The 11,788-nt window shown below is 38.4% G+C and overlaps 1 protein-coding gene across 1 annotated transcript; it reads left to right on the top strand.

Annotated features, from left to right (window-relative positions):
• The first annotated feature begins 7,911 nt into the window (after positions 1 to 7,911).
• On the top strand, positions 7,912 to 8,502 carry LOC147430925 (uncharacterized). Its single transcript, XM_086493602.1, has 2 exons — positions 7,912 to 8,146; positions 8,249 to 8,502. The coding sequence occupies exons 1-2, from the start codon at positions 7,912 to 7,914 to the stop codon at positions 8,500 to 8,502; spliced, it is 489 nt and encodes a 162-aa protein (XP_086349728.1).
• The last annotated feature ends 3,286 nt before the right edge of the window (positions 8,503 to 11,788 follow it).

The following is an 11,788-nucleotide window of genomic DNA, read 5'->3' as shown; positions in this document are numbered from 1 at the left end:
AAGCTTCGCTCATAGGAGAAACTTACACAATAAAAATAGCAGAAAAAGAGTGAGGAATTTGGGAAAATGGACAGCACCATCGCGTCCGGAACGGCCCAAAACCCCAGTCTACAATGTCAAAGTGCTCAAATCTAACCTCGGATGAGCAGTTTACGGCTAAAACAGGCTCCAAAATGAGCAAAAACACAGTTGTGGTTGTTCCTCCTCTTCTCTCCATGTTTTTCAGTTCCCACACTTAGCTTTATTAGTTGGACACCCTTGTCCTTTTAGATGACCTCAAACGGACCCCGAACAGGCCAAAAACTAACCTGGCAGTGCATGGTTGTCACCTTTTTGCATCATCCGCACACCTGGCACTCAACTTTTCTCAATAATGCATCCCGCCACCACATTAAGTGGCCCCAAAAGATGGTCCTCATGATGACCTTTTTTGCATAATTATGACAGGTATTATAATGACATACTTTTGTAAGAAAAGTAATACAATGAGATACTTTTGCAAGGAAAATGTCAGCAATAGAACCAGAGCATCAAATAGGACTCACTAGTACATAGCCTATGGCGAGGTCACGAAAAGGTGCTCCAGCTACCTGTATCACCGAAAGGATCTCCACATTTGAGAATCCCCGAGCTCAATAAAACCTCACGCTATCGACCCTCACACGAAGGCTAATGCAAATCGTGTATAGTCAAGTCTCAGAAATGACTATCTTCCAAACCAAGCCTCAGAAATGGCTGGGACTGCCAAATAAAACCAAATATGGCTCCACAAATGCGTAGAATGTCAGTTTCCACAAGTAACGTACAATACCAGTAGACAATGCGATCAAACAGGCGCCAACTGATGCATATCCACAACAATTGCAAGTGACATCACTGCTAGTATATCACTATACTCCAGCTACCTGTACCTATGTGAATCACCTGTACCTGTACCTGTCCCTATAACCTGTAACCGGTAGTCTGCAACCTGTAATCCCGAATCTCGAAGCTTGAAGCTCGAAGTTGAAGATACTTGAAGAAGATCCTCCGTGGGGGCGCCAAAAGAATGTGGGTGGGATGGAAACACACAGAACGCCTCTATAACGACCCGACACACACGCTTGGAATGATACACACACACACACTATGGGGCACCACTCGGCTTACACAACCCACCTGGCCGAGACAGGGAACACACCGATGGAGCGAGAGGAGAGAGACTATCTGTTTTCCCACTCCACACAGAGAGATACACACACACACACACACACACACTCAAAAACTCAGCTCAAAAGAGGAGAATTTATGATGTTTAGATACAATTGAGCTTGAGTCAACACCAATGGGGCAAATAGCTCACACAATATGGGTAAAATAAACCAGATACAATCACAAACTGGAGCAGAAGCTTCGCTCATAGGAGAAACTTACACAGCAAAAATAGAAAAAAAGAGTGAGTAATTTGGCAAAATGGACAGCTCCATCGCGTCCGGAACGGCTCAAAACCCCAGTGTACAATGTCAAAGTGCTCAAATCAGACCTCGGATGAGCAGTTTACGGCCAAAACAAGCTCCAAAATGAGCAAAAACACAGTTGTGGCTATTACTCCTCTTATCTCCACGTTTTTTCTGGTCTTCTCTCTGGTTTTTCAGTTCCCACACTTAGCTTTATTATTTGGGCACCCTTGGCCTTTTAGATGACCTCAAACGGACCCCGAATAGGCCAAAAACTGACCTCGCAGTGCATAGTTGTCACCTTTTTGCATCATCCGCACACCTGACACTCAGCTTTTGTCAATAATGCATCCCACCACCACATGAAGTGGCCCCAAAAGATGGTCCTCATGATGACCTTTTTTGCATAATTATCACAAGAAAACACTCACGTTGTGTCCATACTTATGCATGTGCAAGTATTAACCCCATTCGGCCTCCTGACGCCATTTGATGCCATTTGACGCACCTGCTTACCTCATGTCGTCGGCCAGCCGATAGCTTCCTCAAGACGTTTTACGTGCTACCAACTCCTCATTATTGTAGAAAAAACACACTGGTACTGGTAATAGTAAAAATCGATGCACTATGTACATGTTGTCCTACCTGTACACATGTGGGCCCCACGTAACCTCCTAGCTCTGGAAAATGGGCAATCCTTTATTCGATGCACCATGCATGGGTATGTACATATGTGCAATCCATTGCTCCCAAAAACTTCTGACAACGTCCTGCAATAATAGTGGTTATTGTTGTTGATTTCGGCCAGGATTGGTCTCTATAGGTCCATCTACTTGAGGGGAACCTAAATATATGATTGGAAATGCAATAGGAGGTCATGAACTCAAGAAAACTCATTTTAGCTCGCGGAGTGGTGTATTCAGTGGATGAGTTTTGGCATTTGTGGTGACTATCTACACGTGGAGCATGGTGAGGCTATGACGATGATGCTCTCACTTCTCACACCAAGCATTCGTGCGGTGCAGTGTGTGCTCTAGAAGACATAGTGAAGAAGAGGTTGAAAACATGCAACTGTGCTGAATCCTCTAAAACCTTTAATTAATGATGATAATTCCTCAAAAACTTACAAAACTTCACCTTTATACTTAGGCCAAACTACCTTAATGGATTCACAGTCTAGCTACTCAAATAAGTACAATTTGGAAGCTTTCAAATAAGCGTCGATTTCGCAAAAAAAAAAAGTAATTACAAGAGAATTTCCATGTCTGCAAATGTCTAAAAAGTCCTTCCATCATATATATGTATGTATGTGTGTGTGTGTGTGTGTGTGTGTGTGTGTGTGTACATAAATATATATATAAATAAATAAATAGATATATACATATACATATAAATGTAAATATACTTATATATACACATACATATATATCTATACATTATATATATGTATACATATACATATATCTATATATATATATATATATATATATATATATATATATATATATATATATATATATATATATATATATATATATATATAGATAGATATAGAGACAACACACACACACACACACATATATATATATGTATACACACACATAGATATATATATATATATATATATATATATGTGTGTGTGTGTGTGTGTGTGTGTGTGTGTGTGTGTATGTATGTATGTTTATGTGTATATATATATCTCTCTCTTTCTCTCTATATATTTATACATATATATATATATGTGTGTGTGTATACAAACATACATACATATACACACACACACTCACACACACACATATATGTATATATACATATATATATATATATATATATATATATATATATATATATATATGCATAGACATACATGCACACACATACGCATACTCTTATACATATAGACACACATATCATATACGATTGGAGCGCCGAAACAAGGGACACTCGATCGATGCATTGTGACGATCGTAACTACACTCGAACAAGATCACAAGAATGGATCACCACGATATAGTTTTTTCTTCTTCTATTTTAAAATTAGACTTTTAAAAAACATAATTAAAAGTAAATGAGATGGATTTAAATTAGAGATATTTCACAAAACAAATTGAAGTATGATGGATGTCATATACAAAAAGATGGGTTGTAAAAGACACAATGTCTGTCATTAAGGGTCTATCATATACAATAAGATATATATTATTTTTCTTTAATGAAACAGATCCTAGGGATTTGATGTAATGCTATGGTGCATGGTGATTTGGATGATCGTCATCATGACATGACGCAATATCATAACAAGGCTGATGCTCCAAGGATGCGGTGCAAGGAAGCTTCCCCTATGTTCTTCAGTCTTGCTTCTCTTCTCTGGCAACAAGATCAAGGTCTCTTTTGCTTCTTTGAAGCTCCTGCATCAAATAATATAAGAGCTTTGTTAGATGTACCCACAAATAAAACCTACTTCAAACATTCTTGTAGCTTGAAAAGATATCTAAATATTACAAACAATACTCAGGAAACAAAGCAATTGCTCTAGAAGTATCCTCTTGAGGGCCGGGTAGCCCTCATACATAGCCATGTCATTTAGTGTATCACAGATTTTAAGCTATAAAGGTGTAAGCAAATATGTACTTAGCAAAGTGGCTATAAAGCCATATCTCCCCTTGCGCCCTACGTGGGGATTTGTGTCTAGCAAGTGCTACCTCTTGAAAAGGGTTTTTCAAAATGAAAGACATGAACATTATATTAGAAATGAACATATATAAAAATGATTTAGCACTAGTTTGGTAACCTATTAGGACATAAAAGTGTCCTTTCAGGGTTTTGGAAAAAAATTCAATACACATAGTACATGTGTGAATTTCAAGAATCCTTACATTCCAAGCTAAGAACCCATTCCAATTTTTAAAAACAAGTAACATGCCTATCTCTTGATTTCTTGGTCATGACATGCTTCCAAATCCAAGGTAGTGTTGAATTTGAGCAAAAACAGCATACTTTCAAGGTTATCCCTATGGTACACCATATATAAAACATTTTACACTATAGACCTTATTTTCCCATGAACTTCAATGGGTTCCTAGTCTTGGTCTATGGATGCCATAACCACCAAAAATCTTATACTATATGTAGAATTAGATACAAAAAAGTGGTATTTTTTGCATTCTGTTGACCTATCCTCCATGTTTGCTTTCACATGCCCATATTTTGCACTATATAACTTGTCTATTCATATAGTCTAGTACTTCATCCTCATATTGACACCCACAAACTTTCAAAGACATGCAAACATGTCTTAATATGATTGTTCTAGACACAATCACAAGACACAAAAACTATGAGAATGAAAAAACTGGGTTCCACATTGTGGCCATCCTAGCGTCCTTGAAAAATAGCTACTTATACCCAAATTGGGTTTGTATGCTTAGACATGGACCTAAGCTAGAAGTTGACAATGTTCATTGAGTGTAATGACCACTACTGAACATAATACATTTTGAATTCATAATGAGTGCGATTTTGGTAAAGTGTAATTTTCTTCCTGACTTTGTATTTTTTGCTCTTTTGGATATTAGGTTCCCCAAAACTCAGGAAAGAAGCCTTACATAGTTATGAAACTATATACACAATCAAAACTACCTTTCTATAGTATATACATATCCAAAAAAATCATGAAAGTGTAAAATTTCCCCTAAATTTGCATGGCAAATTTGTCATAATTAGGCCATAAATTTGAATATATACGCTTGTCATGCCTAAGAAGCATTAGAAAACCTTTAGAATGGCAAAGACTAATTATGTAGCACCCTAGAAGCCACTTAGAAGAATTTTCTAGGGTGATCTATGGCCAATTTATGGAATATGGTAAAAAACAACACACATTTTTTTGGACATTTTAGGTTGGAAAATCCTTGTCAAAACCAATGTTAGAGCCGACATCAATAGCCCAAAAAAATCCCAAGTTTTTTTCAGATCATAAGCTGTCTTTGTGGATATCAAGCATTCAAAGAACAAATTAGCATCTTCTATAATAACTCTAGGAAATTGCTTGGTTAACAGGACATAAAAGTGTCCTGTTACCAATCTAGTGCAAATTAGGAGAAGTTTTTCAATGCAAAATTAATTCATTGAAGTGTCAAAAAAATACTATGTCACTGTGGAAAATACACATGTAATCGAGGCTCATCCAAAATGCGTCCATGCCTCCTCATTGAATCTCGAAGGTCTAGGGTTAAGAGGGTTCATCATAAATTTCCTGTTTGTGCTCAAATCAAAAGAAAGAATGAAACACTAAATGTCATGATCTTATGCGATCATTCTTAACCTCTCAAAAACAAAGAATATACTATTGAACACCAAGGCCATGGTTCAAGACAACAAAGCTTAAGAAAAATTGGAAAAAGAATGAAGTAATTTTGAAGAAGCTTAAAAATTCTGATGAGCTCTAAGAAGAAATTGTCAATGTCATTAAAACCAATGATGGCTCAGACAATTAATTTAGTTGAAGAAGTGGAAGATGATGAAGAAGCATGTTTTTTGGAAGCTAACCCAATTGTTGTACCAGTATTTAAAGTTGATGTGGAAAGGATTGTTGAAATATATTTTTGTCAAGGAGAATCTGGAACAAGGAGAATCTGGAAAGTCAGTGGAGAAGTCATCAAAAGCAAAAAAAATAGTTACAGAGCACAATTCAGCAGAGGTTTCGGAAGTCAATCACGGGTTTGATTTGAAGGGGGAATCAGAATGTCTGGAAGAAGAAGATGCACCAAAGGAAGGAATAGCCAGAGTAGAACTATTATACGACAAAATGATGGAGAAGGTTTCAAGAGTAAAAGAGGATGACTTACAGGATTTAAATCTAGATTTGAATTTGATCCAAAGATTGTCAAAGTCAGTGTCAATTTGGAGGATGATTTTAAGGAGGATCTTAAGCATTTATTAGAAGAATTCATTGATTATTTGCTTGGGATTATGGCGACCTGAAAGGTATGGATCCAAGAGTGTACAAACATCAAATTAATTTGAAAGACGATGCAGTGCTTGTGATTCAACAAAGGTATCGGATGAATCCAAATTATGCAAAACAGGTTAACGAGGAGCTGGATAAACTTCTGCAAGTGGGTTTTATCATACCAATAGATCAGGCGGAGTGGTTATCACCAATAGTTGTTGTTCCAAAGAAGTCGGGGTAAGATCCGAGCTCAATGTAGCAACAATTACAGATCCATTTCCATTGCCATTTATGGATTCTATTTTAAATGATGTAGCAGTGCATGAGATGTATAATTTTCTTGATGGGTTTTCAAGATATAATCAGATTCGGAAGGCGGAAGAAGATGTGACCAAGACATCATTTATTACAGAATGTGGAGCATTTGCATGTACTGTCATGAGTTTTAGTTTGAAGAATGGACCACCATCATTTTCAAAAGCAGCTTTTAAGACTTTTGAGCCATATTTGATAGAGTTCATGCAGATTTTCATGGATGATTTCTCTATTTTTGGAGAAAATGAGAAGCACCTGGAGTATCTTACAAAATGCTTGGAGAGGTGTCAATTGTTTTGGATGTCTTTAAATCCTCACAAGTATGCAATTGCAGTGCAAAGAGGATAATTGCTTGGACATATTATTTTTGAGGAGGGTATGTCGATGGATTTGGATAAAATTAGTGCAATTCAGAATTATACAGTTACAAAGCGGGAAGCTTTGGGGATGATTTTTTCATTGGAGAAATTCAGTCATTATTTGTTAGGGAACAAATTGGTTTTTCATGTTGATCATTAAGCACTCATTTTCTTGGTAAAGAAGCCAAAGCTGGAAGGTAGGCTTGCTAGATGGATGCTTCTATTATAGGAGTTAGATTATATGGTGTTGCTACACCAGCAAACAAGCATGCAGGTGATGGATTATTTAAGCGGGTTGGAGCATGGGCAGGAGACACCAAGAGTGTCAGATCAGCTACCAGATGCTGAGTTGTTTCAGGTGGAAGGACAATCGTTTGACAATTGGTATGATCAAATGGTGCAATTTTTGACAGATGGAGTTTTTCCTTCTAGTATGACAATTGATCAAAAGAAGAATTCTTTTTTGCAAAGTAGACCATTCCTTATTATTGCAGGAGCATTGTATAGAAAAAGAGTATATCAGATAATTAGGAGATGCGTTTCTGAGGAAGAGCAAAAAGCGGTTTTACAAGAAGCTCATTATGGGATAGCTGGAGGACATTTTTCAGGGGACATTATAGGAAGAAAGATTATGCAAGCAAGTTTATGGTGGCCATTGTTGCTAAAGGATGCACATCAATTTTCTAGGGAATGTCTGCAATGTCAAAAGATTGGACAACCAACATCAATGGATAGAATGTAAGATCAGCCTGTATTACCACTTGAGCCATTTCAAAAGTGGGGATTGGATTTTGTTGGCCCAATAAAGCCAAAGTCTAGTAGGATAGAGGCAAGATACATTCTAGTTGCAATGGACTATGCCACAAAGTGGGTTGAAGCAATACCCTTGAGGGACAACAAAGCAGCAAGTGTAGCTACGTTCTTTTATAAGCACATTATGACAAGATTTGGATGTCCAATTGAGCTGGTTTCGGATCAAGGTGTGAATTTTTTGAATTTAGTCATTGAAGAATTGACAACAAACCATATGATTTTTCATAAGAAATCAACTCTCTACTACCCACAAGCAAATGGGCAGGCAGAAAGTAAGAATAAGGTGTTGGTAAGAATCTTGAAGAATATTGTTTCAAACAATAGGTCAGATTGTGATGATAAGTTAAATTCAGCATTATAGTCGTTCTGGATAGCATACAAGGTAGCAACAGGGTTGACTCCTTTTAGGTTGGTGTATGGAATTGAAGCTTTAGCTCCAATGGAGTATGTGATTCCAAGCTTGAGGCTAGCAGTCCAGCATAGGTTGAGTCTAGAGGATTCGGTATTGCATCGACAGAGGGAGTTGCTGAAGTTGGAAGAAGATAGGATCAGGAGTGCATATACAGCAGAGATAAGTCAGAACAGGAGACAAGCATGGATGTCAAAACAAAATTTTTCAGAAAGATGACTAGGTAATGTTGTACAATTCAAAATTGGGGCCTCATCCAAGTAAACTTAAGTTACAATATTTTGGGCCATATTAGATTGTGGAGGAATTGGGACAAGGTACCTTCTGATTGAAAGATCTGTTTGAAACTTTGGTGTTGAAGCCGGTAAACAAATTTCGGTAAGATTCCAGAAATTCCTTGATGGATGGTAAAGAAGGCTGAAGACATAGCAGTTAGATGGGTGGGAGTTGTAATGGAAGAATCATAGAATTTTTTTGGATGTTAGATTATTGGGGATGACACAAATCCCGGATGTGTAGTGGAATGTAGATTGAAGAGGGTGCCAGTGGGAAATCAAATAGTGGCTATTGGAAAGAAATTGGTCATTTAAGGAGTCATCGGTTGAGGTTTCGGCAAAGGGCAGGTGCAAGGGATGTCAAGTGAGGTTAAAAAGAGGAAAGTAGAATGGGAGTTGTCATCAGATAGGTCGAAGTCTTCAATGCATGGAGCTTTGAAGAATCGGGAAGGAAGCCCTAGCAAGCACAAGGACGGGGCAAAGATACCTTTGTTTCCACAAATACCTACAATGCATAGGGAAGATTCAAAAACAAGAACAATCACACTGATTTTGAGGAAACTTGGGGAGAGTTGTATAGAACAAACTCCAAATACACAAATGGTTAAGGTAAGCCCATTTTCGAGAGGATATGGTTTACAAGGGGCAGGAATTTTTTCTGCACAAGAGGCTATGTTAACAACTTTGCGAGCACAAAAGGGGGATGGTGAACATGTTGATATGATGGAAAGAGAGATTAAAAGGCTGCAGGATAAGGTGGAGGATGTATTAGATAAGAAAAAGACTGTGCAAGAGGAGTTAGTTTGGGTTGAATTTGAAATGCAAAGTCGATACTATTGGAATTATTTACTACAGCTAACGACTTCAATATTTGGGCTGATGGCTTGAAATTAGCAAGTGAGAAGTAGTTCCATGAGGTCAAAGACAAGATAGCTTAGCTTATCTCTGAAAATAATTTTCTGTTGAATAGGTTGACACCTTTGGTGGAATTGGAAAAAAGAAACCTTAGACGGGCAAGAAGTCACATGAGTGTTGGTTGTTGAAGCATATGCAGATTCACTAAAGAAGGAGGTGTTTGATTACACCAGAGAATTGTGGGGACAGGCTACAAGGATGTTTGAGGAGCACTTGGCAGTACCAATTTCTAAATACAAAACTTGGTTTGAGGCTACTAGGGATCATTCACTGAAGGGAGAGAATAAGGATCTGAAAGCAAGGATCAGACACATATGGTACATGAAGCATGGGGGTCAGTGGTCTAGGGGCACTCATTTCTACATCATTTCATCTATCGTGCCCTATCTCTGGTGCTCTCAACGGTGGTGCTGGGGTCACCATCACCTCTTGCATCTACTCTCTAATCTGTATCGTGAGAGGTTGGCATAGGTCTCTAGATGGTGCAAAGTGTTGAGATAGAGACTCCCTAAAATGCGTCTCTCAAGGGCTCTGGGTATCCAACCGTGACTTGCTATGAGGGGTACAGGAAGTGCTAGCACTCACCGAGGTATGCATCACTCTAGACTCATGGTACCTGGTGGCAAGTCAGGTCTAGGTGATGAGAACCCTGGCGGTGGTCTCCTGAGTGACGTGGGTGGTGGAATTGTGTCTAGAGAACGTGAGGCACTTCTATTCAAAGCAGGAAACTAGGTAGGTCGAGGATCATACGGCAACCCGCAAATCAAAAAATAAGACTCGATGCTGGTGATGCTCACGTAGCATCTATCTCTAGGATTTCCAATGAGTGTCACGACATCTGTTGAAAGACGTCGAGGCAAAGTGTGACACTCTAATGGGTATCTTCACTAAGAGCTATTATTATAGATCACTCGATGACCTACCCTCTGTAATGTAACCTGCACGGGATGGTCGAAGGCCTCTAGGCAATTGTCTACGTGTATTGTCTCTATCTCCTCTCGCCTAAGTGTATGGTCGATCACATAGGTGGCACAACAATCATCTCTAAAATTTCCAACCCTCGTGCCGTCCAGATGGACTTGCACCATGTGGAAGGTTTTTGTGTGGCCAAAGGAGATGCAGCACTGGACAAAATACCATCCATGTGTGTCTGTGTAGCAACGCTGGTCTCTGTGCTCACCGACAATTGTCCAGAGCATGGAATCTCCATGTCCATCATCTAATCTCTTTGCATGATCACGGCCTCTAATCCACTCATGTGTCTAGTGGGCGGACAAGCAGGTAATGGGTGTGCTGTGTGCGGTGCGTACAAAGTGACGTGCGTGAACGCGTGTGAACGTCCCCTCCAAAAAATAAAAAGAAAATGGAGAGGAGGTGGATGTGTGTGCGCATGTGTGTGTGTGTGTGTATGTGAAGCTCACGGACATGTGTATGATGCACTGACGCTCTCGACTATCCAGTTTTGCCTAGTTTTTCATCAATTTTTGGTCAATTAATTGATTTTTTTGGCATTCAAGAGACAAATAAATGCCTAAAAAATACCAAAATTTGCCCGAATGTTTTTTGAAAATTAAGCAAGCTTTGAAGCTCACTTAGACACAACTTTTGACCAAGCATCACTTGCTAATTCAACATATACATCAAATGGCAAGAAAACCCGCAATTCTTGGAGCATTTTTTAGCGTTTTTTTAGCATTTTTGATCCGATTTGATCCAAATTGATCCCAAATAAAATGAAACCACTCAAGATCACTTTGATACCATAATACAACACTATTCTAGTACCCAAGTGCTCAAAAAATCAAAAGCACACAATATGGTATCAAAAGCACACTTTTTTGAAAAACGCAAAATGCTTGTCTACTTGAATGCACAAACCAAATCACTGTTTTTCCAAGCACAAATGCACTTTCATGAATGCCTAATCACACAACTTTCATACTCAATGCTCATTCCAACGAACGTATGGCAATATGACACTAATCAAGCATCAAAAAATTGACGTTCAAAGTGACATGAGAGCATACAAAATTTACCATAACACATCCAAACAAAACAAAACAACTCAAGACCATTTTGATACCATAATGCAACACTATTCTAGCACCCAAGTGCATAAACACGTAGAAGCACACAATATGATATCAAAAGCACACTTTTCCAAAAAAAAAACGCAAAATGCTTGTTTACTTGAATGCACAAACCAAATCAACATTTTATCAAGCACCAATGTACTTTCACGAATGCCTAATCACACAACTTGCATACTCAATGCTCATTTCAATGAACGAATGGCAACATGACACTATTCCAGC

Source organism: Adiantum capillus-veneris, chromosome 21, assembly GCF_014529385.1.
Source record: "Adiantum capillus-veneris isolate H3 chromosome 21, ASM1452938v2, whole genome shotgun sequence".
NCBI classification, from domain to species: Eukaryota; Viridiplantae; Streptophyta; class Polypodiopsida; order Polypodiales; family Pteridaceae; genus Adiantum; species Adiantum capillus-veneris.
This window is presented reverse-complemented; position numbering and strand designations above follow the sequence as displayed.